The sequence below is a fragment of the Salvia splendens genome, chromosome 20 (assembly GCF_004379255.2).
Source record: "Salvia splendens isolate huo1 chromosome 20, SspV2, whole genome shotgun sequence".
Taxonomy (NCBI): domain Eukaryota; kingdom Viridiplantae; phylum Streptophyta; class Magnoliopsida; order Lamiales; family Lamiaceae; genus Salvia; species Salvia splendens.
In genome coordinates, this window is record NC_056051.1 from 20386314 (window position 1) to 20405069 (window position 18756).

An 18756-nucleotide genomic window follows, 5' to 3' on the forward strand; every position below is an offset into this window, starting at 1 on the left:
GAACTGTACGGTGTTTCCATACTCTACCTTGTGAGAGAAGCACTCTTCTCTATCTATCACAAATCTAATACCAAAAGCTCTGCCGAAACTGCCTAGCATTACCATCCGAGCCACTGCTGCAACTGGAAGCCTCATCTACAACCCAATACCATAACTTCATCAGTTTTTACAAGGGAAGGTGAAAGAGCCTCATGTGGCACAAATATTTTGGCATGTTAAAAATTAAAAGCACAAATATAAATACACACAGGTACATGCAGGTTATACATGTTGTAAATCTATTGAAAATCAGTTCATTCAATTAATCTTGTCAGTTGTCATCGCTAACTATTGAAATGTGCTTTACAGCTAAACCATGTGAAATTGTATGCATTATAAAATAATGTTCTGATTTATGAATGAATTATAAAACTCACATTGCTTGCTTGCTGTCGAGTGACCACTCTAGAGTGGATTCCGTGGACACTGCAGAAACGAAGTATTTGTAGAAGAATTTGGAGTCCTACTGGATGAAGTAAAAACCTAGTATAATGAAGTATTAACTTTTTGAAATGAAGTAATAAACCTACTGGAATAAAGTAAAAATATGTTCATTTCCAATTTATTACGTAATGGATGGAATGAAGTAATACACTTACTTGAATGAAGTATAAACGTACTAGAATGAAGTAAAAATATATTCATTTTAATTTATTACGTACTGGATTGAAGTAATAAACCTATTGGAATGAAGTAAACACCTACTAAAATGAAGTAATACCTACTGGAAATAAGTTCTGCACTGGTATTTTTCAATTTATCAGTACAATATGTTATACGTCAATATTAATAGTCATTTGGTTCTTTTCATTTATAATATTATTCATTCATTATATATTAATTCATTTAACCAAGCTATTACTTAATTCAGATAGTTCCATCACTTCATCTATTAGTTTGTAATTTATTACTTCATTTATTTGTTTTCCGACAATATAATGATACATTTATTTGTTTGTAATTTGTTACTTTATTCCAGTAGTTTTGATACTTCATTTCAGTGGTTAATTACTTCATTACATGTGGTTATAACTTCATCAAGTACGTTATTTAGTTCATTACAAATATAATTTTTCGCAAACTATGCATACAACACGGTTCAATTCATATTACTTCATTACTTGATGTTATTACTCCAGCAAGTGCGTTATTTAGTTCATTAAAATTATAATTCTTCACAAACTATGCATATAATACAATTATGTTCATATCACTTCATTATTTGAGGTTATAACTTCATCAAGTTCGTTATTTAGTTCATTACAATATTAATTCTTCGCAAACTATACATACAACACAGTTCTCCAACTATTCTTTTCCACTCCCCAAAATTCCTTCAATCTACAGCGACGATTTCCACTAGAAATCCTTCTAAATCAAACCGGATGATGATAAATTGTTCTCGAAGCTTCTCTAGCCCGAATCAAGCAATATATGCATTTCTTTTTTGAATAATTCTCCCAAGTAGTATTTTTATTTTGCACTGCATGCTTGCCAGTAATCTGCATCACAACTAAACAATACGAAACAAGAAGAAACACACACAAAGATTAACACAACCAATCATATAACTCAAAGGTAGTGGATTTGGCAGAATTATACTTGTTGCAAAATTATTATTATCATTATACTTGTTGGTTTGTCATTTTTGGATGATTTATTGTATTGGAAAAGTTTGTGTTTTTCTTTTTTGTAATTGAGAGTTTGTATTTGGTTATGGGATTTATATAGTGAGCATGGTGTGGTTTACCAACTTTCTCCTACTATGGAAATAGTTGGCTATCTTGGAGAAAATTCAAACGATTTTAGTTCACGCACACTAATAAATTACTGGAATGAAGTAATAAACTAGTGGAATGAAGTAATAAACTACGACAATGAAGCATTGAACATACAAGAATGATTAATAGGCAGGTACAAGAATGAGATATTGATAATAACAAATGGTACTAAGATGATGACGATGGATTTGAAGAAGATGGTTGTAAGGTTTAGCATAAAGAATAAATACTTCATTAATAAAACACTTCATATAGTCTATTTGATTTAATGTGTGCCAAAAATTTAAATAAATTCAAATTCAAACTGTAGTGAAGTAATAAACTACTGGAATGAAGTAAATAACTACATTAATGAAGTACAAAACCTATTGGAATGAATAATTTACTATAAGGAAATAAGCTCATCGGTTCTTCCTCTTATTCTTCTTCTTCTTCTTCCATATCTTGTCGCAATTCCTTGAATCAAGCCGACCAACCTCGCCACATTTGACACATTTACAGTCAGGCTTGGACATATTCTTTATTTCTTTCTCAAGTCGTGAAACTTTCTGACTACTTCAACCCTTGGCGCTATTTGAATGAAGTAATAGAACAGAAAACGAAGTAATAACCTAGTCAAATGAAGTAATAACCCAGGTGAATGAAGTAATAACCCAACTGAATGAAGTTATAGCCTAAGTGTTTGAAGTAATATATAAATCTAAATAATGACGATTTCCAGACTTTCTTTTCCACTCAGAAATGCCTCCAATCAATCGCAACAACTGAAGAAGGTGACGCTGCTTTGCAGCTTCTTCCTGTTCTCAGCCACTGACGGCAACTCGTCCAGCATCCCCTCCAGCCCATTCTCATAACCTCTTCAATTATCTTCTTATGTTATCTACCATCCTCCCCATCACCACCACCCATTACGCCGACGTCATCATATTCATATCGTACGCTGTCTGCACCACATCCTCGTTCATGCCCCATAGATGCGCGATGCAGCGAGAAACTGCCGTGAATCCGTTCCATGAATCTGTTCTGCTCTGCCATCAGCTTGTTCCACGACGTTATATGCCTCTTTCCATGTGTAGTCGGAGAGCTTCTCCATCTCCACCAGATCGAAGATCCACTCCGCAGAGTGGTGTTTCTTCCTCAACTCCGATGCGGTGGGGCGGGGGAGACTGCACGATGGAGGTGGTTGCGCCGGGGATAGGTGAGAGAGAAACGTAGAGATCGAGAGAAGTGGATTGGATTTGGGAAGAGAGAAATGTAGAGATCGGAGTCGACATATCCGTTCGGAGTCGGCCTAAAATGCCTCAACCCATATTTTAACATCTACTGCGATGCTTCCACTTACTCTTCACGGCGCAGTTGAAGCAGACCGGTGGAGTTGCAAGGCAGACGGCATGGGCGACGAGGCAGTGCGGAAGGAACGCCGATGAGACATGGCGGAAGGAGCGCCAGTGCATGCCGATGAGACATGGCTGGAGGGAGCGGTGGTTGTAGAAGCACCGATGAGGGAGAGATAGAGAAGAGGAAATGGTGGCAGGGACGATGAGAGAGAAGTTGGTTGGATTTGGAAAGGGAAGAAGAGCGCACCTTCCTAAACTACCCTTTACCAATTTAATTGAATAAAAACATAAGAAATTATTAATAACCATTAGATGTGATTAATGGATGGATGAGATTTGGTCTCTAGTTCGGTCGTTAAAAAGGGTTCGACATTGATCACAACTCTCTCTCTATATATATATATATATATATATATATATATATATAGGGTTGCGTTAAAGATAGAACCATTCTTAAGTGTAGAACCTAGAACTCTACATATTTTATTCATTGGATGGGGAAAAAATGACGGTCAAGATTAAAAATCATACATATTAGACTATGTTTTCAAGACATTCCGGACTCAACACGTGAAAAAAATCACATGTTGATGGAAGAATGAATGAAACGAAGAAGAGTCCATGTATGCTTTATTTTTTCACTTATCTGCATTCACCCATTAATAATAGTTTTGGTTGTAATGGGAAGTTGTTGTGCAAATCAACACCATTGGATTAAAAGATCTAACGACCTCCGTTTGGCATTTGTTCTACGTTTAAGAATGGTTCTACGTTTAAGAATGGTTCTATCTTGATCACAATCCTATATATATATATATATATATATATATATATATATATATATATATATAGAGTAGTGATCTAGGGCAAGAGCCCCTTAAACCTATAACTAGAGAACAAATCACAACCACAAGATCAAGAAAATCAATGGCTATTATTAATACATGTAATTTTCGAATTTAAGGAGAAATTAGTTCCCTCAATCACAAATTTACTCCATAATAACAAGGCAGGGGTATAATGGTCATTGCATAGCCAAAAATAGGTTACGTCGACAAATTGAATTCATCTCCTCTTCTCCTCTTCTCCATCTTCATCGCCGCTTTGTACCCGCCGTCGTCGCAGCGGCGGCAGGAGATTCAACCCCGTCGCGCGATTCAACCTTCTCTTCTCTCTGCAAAATTCGCTCGATTCAACCTTCTCGTCGCCGTCGCCGTCATGTTCTGCAGGAATCGGACACTGAATTTGAGGAAAAAGGCGTCGCTGATGATGGAATTGGATGCTAGAGATGAGCGAATCCAGGTTTTGGAAAGGATTGTGGAGAAATTAGAATCGGAAGATTTGGCGGAGGAGGAAATGCAGAGGTGCTTTGATGAGAATGAGATGGTGATTAGGGAGATCGGCGGTGGAAGGAGGTGGATGGTCACAGCCATTGCCACTGCTGCTGCTGTCATATTCTACTTCCATGCTCACAAAAATCATTGATTTTTGATGATTAGAGTTTCAGTTTTGGATAATTGTTGCTAAATAATGCACTTAATTTGCTTCAATTTTGTGTTTGCTGCACTGGGATTTATTTTTGATCACTATTATTATGAGAATTTGATTTCTTGAATCTTGATGGTGCTTGAGTTTGGAATTAGATCACTTCATATTTATGTGTTGTTCTTTGTGTTTTGCAACCAAGAGTGAAGTAAAATCAGAATAAGAGTGATGTGTTTTGTAAACAAGAGTGAAGTAAAATCAGAATAAGAGTGATGTGTTTTGTAAACAAGAGTGAAGTAAAATCAGAATAAGAGTGATGTGTTTTGTGAACAAGAGTGAAGTAAAATCAGAATAAGAGTGATGTGTTTTGTAAAATAGAGTGAAGTAAAATCAGAATAAGAGTGATGTGTTTTGTAAACAAGAGTGAAGTAAAATCAGAATAAGAGTGATGTGTTTTGTAAACATGAGTGAAGTAAAATCAGAATAAGATTGATGTGTTTTGTAAACAAGAGTGAAGTAAAATCAGAATAAGAGTGATGTGTTTTGTAAACAAAAGTGAAGTAAAATCAGAATAAGAGTGATGTGTTTTGTAAAATAGAGTGAAGTAAAATCAAAATAAGATTGATGTGTTTTGTAAACAAGAGTGAAGTAAAATCAGAATAAGAGTGATGTGTTTTGTAAACAAGAGTGAAGTAAAATCAGAATAAGAGTGACGTGTTTTGTAAACAAGAGTGAAGTAAAATCAGAATAAGAGTGACGTATTTGTAAACAAGAATGAAGTAAAATCAGAATAAGAGTGACGTGTTTTGTAAACAAGAGTGAAGTAAAATCAGAATAAGAGTGATGTGTTTTGTAAACAAGAGTGAAGTAAAATCAGAATAAGAGTGATGTGTTTTGTAAACAAGAGTGAAGTAAAATCAGAATAAGAGTGATGTGTTTTGTAAACAAGAGTGAAGTAAAATCAGAATAAGAGTGAGGTGTTTTGTAAACAAGAGTGAAGTAAAATCAGAATAAGAGTGAGGTGTTTTGTAAACAAGAGTGAAGTAAAATCAGAATAAGAGTGACGTGTTTTGTAAACAAGAGTGAAGTAAAATCAGAATAAGAGTGACGTGTTTTGTGAACAAGAGTGAAGTAAAATCAGAATAAGAGTGATGTGTTTTGTGAACAAGAGTGAAGCAAAATCAGAATAAGAGTGATGTGTTTTGTAAACACGAGTGAAGCAAAATCACAATAAGAGTGAAGTGTTTTGTAAATAAGAGTGAAGTAAAATCACAATAAGAGTGATGTGTTTTGTAAATAAGAGTGAAGTAAAATCACAATAAGAGTGATGTGTTTTGTAAACAATGAGTGAAGTAAAATCAGAATAAGAGTGATGTGTTTTGTAAACAAGAGTGAAGTAAAATCAGAATAAGAGTGATGTTTTTGTAAACAAGAGTGAAGTAAAATCAGAATAAGAGTGATGTGTTTTGTAAACAAGAGTGAAGTAAAATCACAATAAGAGTGATGTGTTTTGTAAACAAAAGTGAAGTAAAATCACAATAAGAGTGATTGTTAATTTTTAGCTATTTATATATTGAAAGCATCACATGTTTAGTGAATCTCAAGTCTGCACTGACCAAAACCTACAGTGTTTCCCTCTCTTACTCTCTCTTCTTCACTCACCTATTCTCTCTCTCACTTACGTTTTCCGGTGGATAAACCGTCCAATCCGGCGATACAAAGCTCAATTTCTACAAAATATGATTCGAAGAGAATGACGAGTCGTCTTCGGCGCTTGATTTCGCCATGTCACTATCGTCATGCTCAGACTGCTTCTCCGACCTCCTCTGCGGCGAGGCTTCCAGTAGTATTATCTCCTCCGGTGGAGGATATTTCTCGCTGGAATACTCATCGAACTTCGATTCTCAGGCATCGGACGCTGCGGAGTACATCTCCGGGCTGTTGGAAAACGAGAGAGATCTAGCCGGAATCAGTATCTGCTGCGCCGTCGATGAGCCGATCGATGCGTCGGTTAGAGCTCTTTCCTCCTCAGAAATTATCAATCAATCGGATCCACGATCACCACAGAAAAGAGCTGGGTGGAGTCGAGCTTTCCGTACTCGGAGGCGGCGCCGAGGAGGTCGGCGGAGGAGCTGGCGGCCTTGTTCTTGTCGCACTTGGCTGCATAATTTGATTTAAATTTGATAATTTAATTTCCAAAAATACCCTTGGCCTATTTTGTATTATTAAAATAAATAATATTTGTTCCATTAAGATGTGAGGCTGAGATTTGTTCTCTAGTTATACACTTAAGATTAGTTATATCTTGATCACTACTATATATATATATATATATATATATATATATATATATATATATATATATATATATATATATATATATATATGTATCGTTCTCTTTATTATTTTATTATCTTTTCACTTTTCATCTTTGTGTATTGTGGAACAGATTTAAAATTATTTAAACTCTATTCATTGATTCATCTCTCTAAAATTCAATTATTCTTCCTTTTTCCAGTAATGTTGAGGTTGGGCCTTCACAAAAAATGCCTTAAAAGTCTCTTTCTTTTATTATTGAAAGAAACTTTTTTTTCATGCGGAATGGAATATGTGACATGGGCCAGCTTAGATATTAATCGAATAATGAAGTTTCTAGTGTCCAAGAATCTTCATACTTCTATTAAAATTTGTTTTGCCCATGAAAGTAGGATCTTTATAAAGCTGATGCCGGACAATCAAGACTCTAAATTGTTTAAAGATTCATTGCTATTTCAATTATGTAAAGACGAGCAAAATTTGGAACGGACACAAGAATGTACGGAAACTGATCATCCGTATTCGACTGGTCAAAAGTTATTTCATTCTACAGAAAGCAACATTCTCTTATTTAGTCAAAAGTTTTCCATTCTACAAGTAGTAACAGTCATTCACTATTAGGCATCATCATCTTCGCAATGTCGTTCCTCCAGCGAGTTATCGAGCTTCTCTTACAAGCTGAAATTACAACAAGAAAACACATTTAATAGATATATACATATACATACACAAACCCACAATGAGGAAGACCTGAAAATAGTTCTCAAGCTTCCTCTTCAGAGATGCATGCTCTTGTTTTACCTCTTGGAATGTTCTCATGCACCTACAAATCACAATAGTTATAAAATTTATAACTGCAAATCAGAATAGTAAGTAACACTAAATAAATGAAAACCCTGTAATCTGTATTATTATAAAATATGGCCATACATTTAAAGTTGGCATGTATACATGGGAAGGCCTAAGGGAAACAAAAATACCCATCAATGTTCTCAACTTTGCAGTATTCTTGAAATTGTGTGCATTCCTTCTGGACTTTTTTGGTACCAATGCTGCAGATTCGGGCAGAGTATGATCATATAGACACCATAAATGAATAGGAAAATAAGGCAATAGTATCATGTACGTACCTAGAGCTGCTACCCTTATACTGATGCATGATATTATCCAGTTTCTCGAAGTCCCAGGGAGTATTTTCTCTGAACGAAAGATAAACGATGTAAAATAACTGTTTCAATGACGAACAGTTAAGGTAGAATCTGAAAATGATATAATTTTTCAACTTACAGTGTCAGTTCTATGTTCTGAATAAGGCGGGCTGAGTCTGAGTAAAATAGCTTGACCACTTCTTCCACAAAGTTAGGATTAGCTTCATCTTGCAAATCTTCCAATTGAAGGAACTGATCATCGAGATATCCCTGAGAGAGAAGCAACACTTAGCTAAGGAGGCAGCAATAATATTGATAATGAGAAATGGAAGGAATATAAATGCAACACCTTTGAAGTTATTGATCGATTAAATAATATCTTTAAAAGGTAGTTACTTAATGCTGGGAATTCGGATAATAGCACCACAGTTCTTCAATATTGTATTAGGAGAAAAATCTTATGGGGATGGTTTCCACTTTTAGGAATTTTATATGAAAGGCCAAATAAAATAAAGGTTGATTAACGTGAAAATATGCAACAACAATTCATTTGAATAGTAACTTCATATGGTTCAAATATGACAGGCTAAAAACATTGCCAAACTTCTTTAGAAGGAAAATATATTTGCCATTTTAAAGGAGATAATTAACCTAACTGAATACAGCATTCCCAATGTAGGAAGCTCCAAATAAGTTCATATATGTTCCAAATATGGCAGGCTAAAAAAATTACCAAACTTCGTTAAAGAAAATATTTTACTACCATACAGGAGAAACTAACCTGACTGAATAGAGCATTTCTCATGTAGGAAGCTTGGCATGGCAGTTGATTACCCTCCATTGTAATGAAAAAGAAACAGCAAGAAGCAAGTGAAAGATAAAAAAAAAAGATTGTATTTCTGGATTCAATAGGAAAAGAGCATATGGTTGCATGCGTCATATATAGGTGAAAAAATTGATGCATAAATGGAGAAAAAGATCCAAGGAAGGTCCCCCCATTTCCATGTGTAGTTTTAGTGTGTGGGTTATCTTGGTTTCAAAACTGTGTAACATCTTGCAGTTGTTTTGAGATGTCCAAAAAACATTTGAAATTATATTGAAAAAATATGCAAAATACACCATCACTCTAAGCGATTTGGAAACATATTTACTTAACAAGTTCAGGAAACATGGCTTGAACGTGTTAAAGAAAAAGTACAATTTTTACATGTTAAATAGTGAGACATAATTTAATGAAGAGCTACCCTATGGCATGGATATGGGGACACTGAGGTCAATAATGACTATTTTTTTCATAAACAAACCACATACATACTATATAAGATACATAAGCTATAGTTTCCATATCGGATAATTTTATATTTTAGCAATTTAATCTGGAATAATATTAATAAGAAAACTTAATTAGTTATACTTATATTACTAGTATTTATTGACTGGACTATTTGAAAGATTAGATGATCAAAAAAGTTTGGAATTAATCAATCTATCAAAGTAAATGGCAGCTTAACTTATATTTTTCTCATCAAATCCTATCAGCGAAAGTGAACGCCCCCAAAATATCAAAGTAGGTGTGTCAGACTTAGAAACGAAGAAACTGTGCGAGTGAGACACATACAAAGACATGCACACACAATATTCTTACAGCTGAGGTTTTTGTCATACCAGCAGATTCTAGCAGTATGTGTCCCTTCAGAGTTAAAAAGTTTCCATATCCTGGTCCCTTCTTGCTCCCCCTCCAAAATCCCAATGATACCACACAACACCCACACCACATTCGAAGAAAAATTCAGCATTAATCTCTCTATTGAGTGATATTGATGAAAGTAACGAATGGTTACTTGGTAGGATGCAGGATGAGGATAATGATTTTGATGATTTGGTGTTTGATGATGATGATCTTCGTTGGACGGATGTTGGTAGAGCTTCTGGAGCGTCGGAAACAGTGTACCATACTAGAGGTAGCACAAGCACAAGAGAACAAGCCTCAAGCTCTATGCGTTCTTATACTCTTGTGGATAATGAAGATGACAGTGAAGATATTAACTTGGTTGTATCCGATGAAGGAGAAGAGGACTTACCTATGAGTGATGATGATATTATTTAGTTAATTATTTTATGTTTTGCAACTTTTTTTAGAACTTTGATGATTTTTTATAATAAAATTCAGTTATTTAGTTATGTTATGTTGTTTAAAAATTTATATTTTTCGTCTAATCTTTTTTTTAATATGGAGTAATGATGTATGTAGATTTATTTGATGTGATAAATATTCAAGTAACAAACTTATAAAAGAGACAAATATAATCATCATTCGGCTATTCTGGCGCCCCGATTCGTGGGTCCCTCGTCCCGTCGCCCCATCGCCCCGCGACCCGGGGTCCCCCCTCATTGCCCCGGGGCGCCCCGCGACCCTAACAACACTGTTCTAAACTCACTGGATTAGTATCAAGTTCATGTCTTTCTTGCATAGAACTAATTACATATAATTGGTGAATTCAACTAATAGTTGTTTTGGCAGGAAAAAGATCAATGTATCCAACTGTACTAAATGATGCTTTGAGGCAGCCAAGACAAGACCAAAAATAACAAGGTGTTAAGGATAACTATATAAGGACATTTCAGCATATTAAGTGTGCTACTAGTGAATTATATGCTAGAGCGATCATTCTGCTCAACAATCAAATCATAGTGGATGCCTTAAGAGAAACTAGAGAAAAAAACCTCAAGTCGCTCATATTCAGACGCTTGTGTGTTGTGTCACAAGGAGTTTTTATCCACATCAAACTTTTGTTACTCAGGTGTTTGTTAATAATTGGGATACAACTTTTAGCTGATATGACTTTTTATAACTTTTTCCACAAAATTATTATACCTTGTGTGCCACTTCCAAGGGATCAATGAAAATATCACAATTTCTTAGTTGCGTCGCCTAATTCCCTTGCTAAATTAAGCAAAAACATAGTATTCTTACTCTTATTGCAATCATTTAACAGCAAGCCTTCAAAAGATTTGTCAGTATCCACTGGCACTATTAGTACCATTTGGTAAACTTAAATGTGTTGCAGCTTATGCACATTCATGTGAATGTAAAATACAACGTCGAGACTGAAATAAATAAGAGTGGTTATATGTATGGCTCCACGAAAAAGCTTGTTGATCTTCAAAACCAGCACAGAATTATCCCTAGCAATTGATGGGCAGTGCAGATATGAAAAAAACTCTAAGAGGTAAACCTGCCTAACCCACAGTCAATGATAAGTGAAGACAGCTCACAGTCAATAATAAGTGAAGACAGTCCACATTTGTCTATTCTATTAAACTCCCCAAAAAGATTCTGTATATGGCTAGGGTAGTGGTAGCATAGATATTTCTAAGCAAGTATGACGAATAGATAATTGAAACACATCAGATATCATTGTCAAGGTACTAGATGAAATTAAAATAAGCAAAAATGTTTCAAATTCAAAGAGTTAGGCAAATGAACCAACAATTAACTGGAGGAATAAACATCTAATAATGAGGAATCCAGGAGAGAGGGATTCTGAAAGAATAAAAAAAAAAGCTCACTAATCTAATGATTAGAAAGAGAGTGAATTTACCTTTGGATAAGCTTCCTGTAATACTCACCATAAGGTGCAAAGTGAAAGTGGAGTTGAGAGATGTTCCATGAATAATTAGCCCATCTGCAGACTCTGTCCACGTGTTGATGTGAATGAGTGGTCACAAAAGCAGGTTTTTTAAAGAAAAAAATGCTTTAAGGCATCCATAAGAATGTGGTTTTGATTCAGTAGGGACAGATGGATTCCGTTTTCCTGTGTGTTGTTGATAAGAAACCGTGGAGGATGTGATAATCTTCACGAATGTTCAAAAGTAAATGTGTAAAAAATATTCCTTTGCATCCAATAAGCTTCCAAATTCCAAAACTTTACTCCCCCAAGCTACTGTACGAGATGTTTCTTTGGAGCCATACTCAAACCTACTTCTGTCTCGGTGTATACAAAGGAAAATCAGTTCCATCGTATTTGGGCTTTGGGTTTTTGGGACTGAAATCTAATTATTTGCTTGCAGAACTCCTGCAGATTCATCATACCAAAATATAGGCTGGAAAAAATATCATCTCTTCTGCAAGTCAAATTTGAGATGAATTATAGGCTGGCCAAAAACTCAATTCGATTCTTTAAATCTATGAGATTAAATCACAATGAAACCAACGAATCAAATTCACGAGAAAAATTTACATAAGGAAGACAGCATAATCCTCTTGAACTTAACCAATTACACACAAAACACGTCCCCCAAAAACCTACTAAAGAATAACATCCATGCAATAAGGGGTGAAAATGAGCATATTTGACTTCATATAACCTCAATCTCATTCAAAATATTAAAATTTATCTTTCCCCATTCTCATCATCAACAATCTCATCGTTGCAAACCAAAACCCAGCTATATAGAAATCGCGATATTCAGAATTACTATTTTCCCCTTCTCATCAGCAACAATCTCATCGCTGTAAACCAAAATTCAGCTAAAAAAAGCGTGTCACCTACTGTTGAACTAGAATAGTCACTTACAGTTTAATCCACAACATTCAGATTTACTGCTTTCTCCTTCTCATCAACAACAATCTCACCCAAAATTCAGCTTGAAAAATCGTGATGTCTGCTGTTGAACAACAGTAAACACTAACGCTAAAGCCACAACATTCAGAATTATTATTTCCCCCTTCTCATCAACAACAATGCCATCGTTGCAAACCAAATTCAGCTAAAAAGTCGAGTCGCCTACAACTGAACTACAATAATCACTTACCTGTACTTCTCATCAACAACAATCTCATCGTTGTATACCAAAATTCAGCTAAACAAAAAGCGTGTCGCCAACTATTGAGCTACAAAGCCTACAATAATCGCATACCGTTTAACAGTCGTCTCCGCAGAAACATCAGCTCCTCGGCGAAAATCTTAGCATGAAAACCTAAAGAGTTGCAGATTCTACGGGGATGATGATAATCGATTAAAATAAAAGGCGAAATTAGGCCGATTATTTCAATCTGATGAAGAGCAATCGACTGTTGTTACTAATCGAGAAATCGTTGATAATGTAACTTTTATAAATCGTGTTATGTTGATAATGTAACTTTTATCATACCACTACTATGAATTATAGTAACTAACTCCTAATTAAATTAATTTATAAATACTGGAGTAAATTTTTATTAGAACGAGAAATTACATAATTGAAAAAATATTCTACTCATCCAGGTGACTTTGAAGCAAAAAAGAATAGTACTGCGATTAAGTTAAATTATCACTATATTTTGCCTCGATGACTTTGTCACACAGACCTTCCCAGAGCCATATACCTCACACTATATTACTTTATCACGTGTGTCAAGTTTTTCTCTGCTGCTCATGACATTAGTTAAATGAATTGATTGGGTCATATGTTAAAATTCTATATTTAATCTATTATTTTGTTGGGATATTGACCTCTAATATTATGGAACTTTCAAGAAGTTAGATTTCTCTCATTAACTTTCAAATTAGTAAGTAATATCACGAACTTTACCTTAATTTGTTATTTCCCAACGACAAAAAAATTTTGGCAAATAATATCAATGCGGGTTTTTCTTCGTAATTTCTCGACAAAAACTTCGAGAGTTCAGTTCTTCAATCTTTGAGGATAGTTTTTCTTGAAACACACCCTCCAAAAATTGTTCTTAAATCCATTAATATAGCCAAAATTTATTAACTGGTGGAAAATAACAAACTCGAGTAAAGTTTGTGATATTATTTGTCAATTTGAAAGTTTGTGGGAAAAATTCAAACTTTTTGAAAGTTCCATGCTATTAAGGTCAATATCCTATTTTGTTTTACATCTATGAAACAATTTTCATTTGCTATTTTGTGAGAAATAGTACTACACATTTTCTAGTAATAGTATATTTTTACCTTAAAAATTAAATGGTGAACTTGTGGATTTTATATTGTTTGGGCATATTTGTGATAGAATGTTTGAAGTTAAATTATAAGTTACTATGCTCAGTAAGAGTTTAGTTTGATGAGATTATGTTATGTGTTCCGCTAACCATAAGAGCATCCACGTCCATGTTCTTTGGCAAGAGCATGGATGTGGGCCCGGACCCACTTTTATTAATTTTTTACTCCTTGCTCTTTTCCAAGAGCACAACACCCACATTCATGCTCTTCCGCAAGGACATGTTCAAGGGTCTCACCATTCCATTATTTAATTTAAATACTTCAATTACTAAAAATACATTAAAATATAAAAATTACATAATTAAAATCATAAAAAATAAAAAATGCATAATTAAAATCCTACAAATTAAAAATTACATAATTAAAGGCTAAAAAATACCCTCGTGGAAGACTAGTCCTCTGGCCCTATCTCCAATATTTTTCGGAGACCCCGTATCATTGCCAAATGTAAATCAAGTTGCCCGGGAGTCATTTGAGACCTATCGGCTAAATTGAGTCGAGCCAAAAGAGTTCACAACGAGTTGGTGGGGGGTTGAGGTGGCACAAAGGGAGCGGGGGCGGGGGCGGGGGCGGGGGCGGATGGAGTCGCGGCGCTATGGCAGTTGGTCGTAGCCTTCTTCCTTCCTTGCGGCCGGCGTTGGGAATTGCTCGGGCCGGCGTCGGGGCTACCCAAGTTAGCTCCGGCAAGCTGGCTAGCCACCTCATTCTCGTCGGCGTCGGATAGAGATATCGACCTCGACCGTTTGCTGGAGGAGCTGGGGGAGGATGATACGTCTCCCTTATACTTCGGATGATGGCGTACCTCCTGCCAAGCGCTGAGGTACTTAAACGGTTTGTAATGTTGGGATTGGTAGGTTGCCAATGCGGCACTGATGATGTCGAGCTCGCTCCTGCCGCTCCCCGCCGACCGCTCTTCCTGGAGGTAATACTCTTGGAACTTTTGAATTTCTTCGTTGGCTTTGAAGATGGCATTGCGCACCATACTCTCATTGCGCTTGATGGTTCCACCCGGGCGGTTTTCATTGTACCGGCAAGAGACGCACCACCAAAACCTATCCCCGCTTTGGTTCGTGCCAACCTCCGGATCTTCGGAGATAATCAAATAGTCTTTGAATAACTGATCCATCTCCGCCGGAGTGTACGGGGTGCGGACATCGCGAGGAGTAGGAGTAGGAGTAGAAGGAGTTTGAGAGCCGTCGCTCCCTCCCGATCCGGGTTCGGGTGCCCACCCGTATCCCCCATCGGGGGCATCTTGGTCGTCCACCGAGTAAGGCCAGTAGCCACCTGGAACTTGAGAACCTTGGGTTTGAGGAGGGGCCGAGAATTGCGTTTCCGGACTAGGGAATGGTTGTGAGCCGAACCATTCGTAGTTCCAACCGCGGGAGTCGGAGGGGTGATCGTCGGAGTCGGATATATTTTTTTTGTAATAGTGAAAGATTGAGAATTGATAAGAGAATTTAGATGAGAATTGTGTAGTGTGGTGGAAAATATTTTATGTGGAAGTGGGGGTATTTATAGATGAAAATGTGAATTTTAGGGGAAAAAATTGAAAAATAAATTAAAAGTTGGGAGAAAATGGATATAATTTATTGAGAAGTGGGAAAATATTTTTTTTATTTAAAAAAGATTTTTTTTATTAAATTCGAATTTAAAAAAAATTGAAAATGCCAACCGTTGGCCAATCCCGTCGAGCTACGTCAGCCTGCTCAGCGGCACAGACGTGCTTGATGTATCGAGAAGAGTCGTGCCAGTGGCAAGAGCACAGCGGCGGACAGGGGAGTGCCGTGCCAACGGCACGGACGCCGTCCTCCACATCAAGCACCGATGCGGATGCTCTAAGAATTATCGGTTTTGAGAAATTAGTTTAATGTTTATTGTGCTTTTGCGGGAATGTTATTCTAATGAGTAGGACTATTTGTTGTGTGATCATCTAGCTTTAATTTCATAATTTCGAAACTATGTTCGGCACGTTTAGAGGAGAAAAATACACTATCCCGAATACTCACTCCGTCCCACTTTAGGAGTCTCGGTCACTTTTGCACACCCATTTTGTAAAAATCATAATAAATAGTAAAAGTGGAGAAATGGTAAAGTAAGAGAGATAATAATATAGACAAGATTCTTCTTTGTATTATTTTCACTCTTACTTTACCATTTATTCACTTTAACTATTTATTACTCCCTCCGTGGAGTATGTATTTTGGGCTCGGCACGAATTTTAATGCAAAATTGGAAAAGTATGAGAGATGTAGAGAGAAAAAGTAATTAAAGTATTGTTAGTGGAGAATAAGTTCCACCTCATTAGATTGAAAAGAAATTCTAAAATTAGAAAGTGCATATTCTTCAATTCTTGTGGGACTGACTAAAAATGAAAGAATGCATATTCTTGTGGGACAAATGGAGTATGATTTTTACAAAATGAATGTGCAAAAGTGATGAGACTCTTAAGAGTGTCCACAATGGGGGAGCCGCGGCCCGTGGCCTTCACGCGGCCCCCCATTGCAGAGAGCCGAGAGCCGAGAGCCGGGGCCCTGAGGCGAGAGACGAGGCTGAGCCGCGGCCGCGGCCTTCACGCGGCTGAGCCGTGTGAGCCGCGGCCCTCCACTGCAGCGGGCCGCGAAACGCGGCTGGGCCGCCGAATTTTTTTTTATTTTTTTTTCAAAAATTATTTTATAAAAATACACTCCCTCCCATTTCCATTTTTCCACATCTTTGTACACTTCCATTTCCTTCATTTTCACTTTCAAACACTACAAAAAATGCAAGGTGGAGATGGTAATTCCCCGGGGTATGGAGACTCGGGATACGGCAACTTCCCCAATCAGACGTGGAGTCCGCAATCGCCCCAATTCCGGGTCCAGCCATCCCAGCAGAGGAACTTGGTTCGCCAACCATCGGGGTTCGGTGACTACCGACCGAATATGGACGCGATCAACAACCCGTCCCAGCACTTCCAATCCTCTCAATTCCAATCCTCCCAATTCCAATACTCTCAGTCTCCTCTGTCTGAATCTGATAGATTCACATGGGAACAATTGATGGGTACACCGGAGACCCCGACATCCGGTAGTGTGGAGATGGAGGCCCCCACCGGGGGTCGCCGAACCGGCGGTGGTGGGGGGCGAGGCGGCGGCGGTGGGAGTGGGAGTCGAGGCGGCGGCGGTGGGAGTGGGAGGCGAGGCGGCGGCGGCGGTGGAAGGCGAGGCGGTGGCGGTGCGAGGCGAGGCGGCAGAGAGACGGCGACCGGCGGTGGGCGAGGCGGAGACGGAGACGGAGAGCCGGCGACCGGCGGTGGCCGAGGCGGTGGTGATCGGCGGGGCGAGAAGTACAACGACGACGAATCCCTCGCTGTTGCGCGGGCTTGGGAGGCGGTCACGACGAATCCGGTCATCGGCACGGATCAGACCGACATTTGCTTCTGGAGGCGCGTCCTGACGGTGTACAACAGCTTCAAACCAGAAGGCAGTGCCTCCCGTGATGAAGGCCAAATCCGGAAGAAGTTCGGCCGGATCAGTAGAGCTGTGAAGAGGTTCAGGAACATTTACGAGAGACAGCTCCAGAATGCCGAAAGCGGCCGCAGCGAAGCCGACGTACGGGCGTTATCGTATCAGTTGTTTAATACTGAAAACTGGCCCAAGTTCACCTACTGGAATGAATACATGCTTCTCCGAGACTCCCCTCAATTCAAGGCGATTTGCGACGATGAGACCGGTCATACTGGGAAGCGGACAAAAACCGGGGCCGACGGCACCTACAGCAGTGGTACCGACTCACGTGCATTCGACCTGAATGACGATGTGAGAGATGAGCCCCCCTCGACAATGTCGAGGCGCCAGCGCCCGCAAGGCCAACAATCCGCCATCCGGGAAGCTAGATCCGCTTCCCAAGTCTCTCGGGCGAGCGCGACGATAGCGCACCCTTCAACACCGACCGCGGCGTTGACTCAAACACTGGAGGTGCAGATGATGAAGCAACTCCAGGATAACTTGTGCTTGTACGAGAAGTCGACGGACCCCATCACCAAGATGATGTACTACGACCTCATTCTTAGGTTGAGGTCGAAGTTGGGCTTCCCCGCTGGGTCGGCGACGGGCGAAGCAAGCGGCAGTGGGGCCGGTGTCGGCGGCGGTGGCGGTGAAGGAGGTGAAGAAGATGTGCCGGATTCCGATGACGCAACCGAGTAGGTAGCGGTGGCGTTTTTTAATCTTTTTATGTTGTGTTTTTTAAAAATTTTCGTTGTAGAATTTTCCCCTATAAAAAATACGACGAAAATTTATCTATAATTCGTAACTTTATTAAATCATGTTTGATCCACAAATTATTAGTCTACAAAAAATTTAATATAGTTAAATTAAAAAATAGCATTAACCAAAAGAAAATAAATTAAATTTTTTTTAGAGGGCCACATTTGGTGGCCCTTGTTATTTTTTACATTTGGTGGCCCTTGTTAGTTAATATTGACTTTTACCATTATGAAGGCCACAAGAGAGCCACGAATGGTGGCCGGGCCACATTTGGTGGCCTTTGAAGGCCACCATTGTGACACTCTAAAATAGGAAGGAGGGAGTAACATATAGAGTCGGATATAGAATTGATATAATTACGATTCATCTGAATAATGTCAGGAGCAATAGTATATCTTTTG

At 38.0% G+C, this 18756-nt stretch overlaps 1 protein-coding gene across 4 annotated transcripts; it reads right to left on the reverse strand.

The window, feature by feature from the left end:
* Positions 1 to 7458: 7458 nt before the first annotated feature.
* On the reverse strand, positions 7459 to 13213 carry LOC121781250 (histidine-containing phosphotransfer protein 4-like). Of its 4 annotated transcripts, XM_042178982.1 has the most exons (8): positions 13027 to 13213; positions 9772 to 12231; positions 8888 to 8943; positions 8246 to 8376; positions 8089 to 8157; positions 7939 to 8010; positions 7709 to 7781; positions 7459 to 7636 (listed from the first exon to the last, which is right to left on the reverse strand). In XM_042178982.1, the coding sequence occupies exons 2-8, from the start codon at positions 9881 to 9883 to the stop codon at positions 7616 to 7618; spliced, it is 534 nt and encodes a 177-aa protein (XP_042034916.1). In that variant the 5' UTR covers positions 9884 to 12231; positions 13027 to 13213; the 3' UTR covers positions 7459 to 7615. The 4 variants fall into 4 exon arrangements, with proteins under 4 accessions (XP_042034916.1, XP_042034917.1, XP_042034915.1 ...); XM_042178983.1 differs by having other exon boundaries at positions 7760 to 7781; positions 8888 to 12231; positions 13027 to 13209; XM_042178981.1 differs by having other exon boundaries at positions 8888 to 12231; positions 13027 to 13207.
* Between the last annotated feature and the right edge of the window lie 5543 nt (positions 13214 to 18756).

What these genes read in the sequence shown, in the direction of transcription:
- LOC121781250 (XM_042178981.1), bottom strand. Translation starts at nt 9,070, where the DNA reads ATGCATCAATTTTTTCACCTATATATGACGCATGCAACCATATGCTCT. An exon ending in TATAAGGGTAGCAGCTCTAG is followed by an intron (nt 8,011 to 8,088) that starts GTACGTACATGA and finishes CCGAATCTGCAG; the next exon opens with CATTGGTACCAAAAAAGTCC. An exon ending in AAAGTTGAGAACATTGATGG is followed by an intron (nt 7,782 to 7,938) that starts GTATTTTTGTTT and finishes TGTGATTTGTAG; the next exon opens with GTGCATGAGAACATTCCAAG.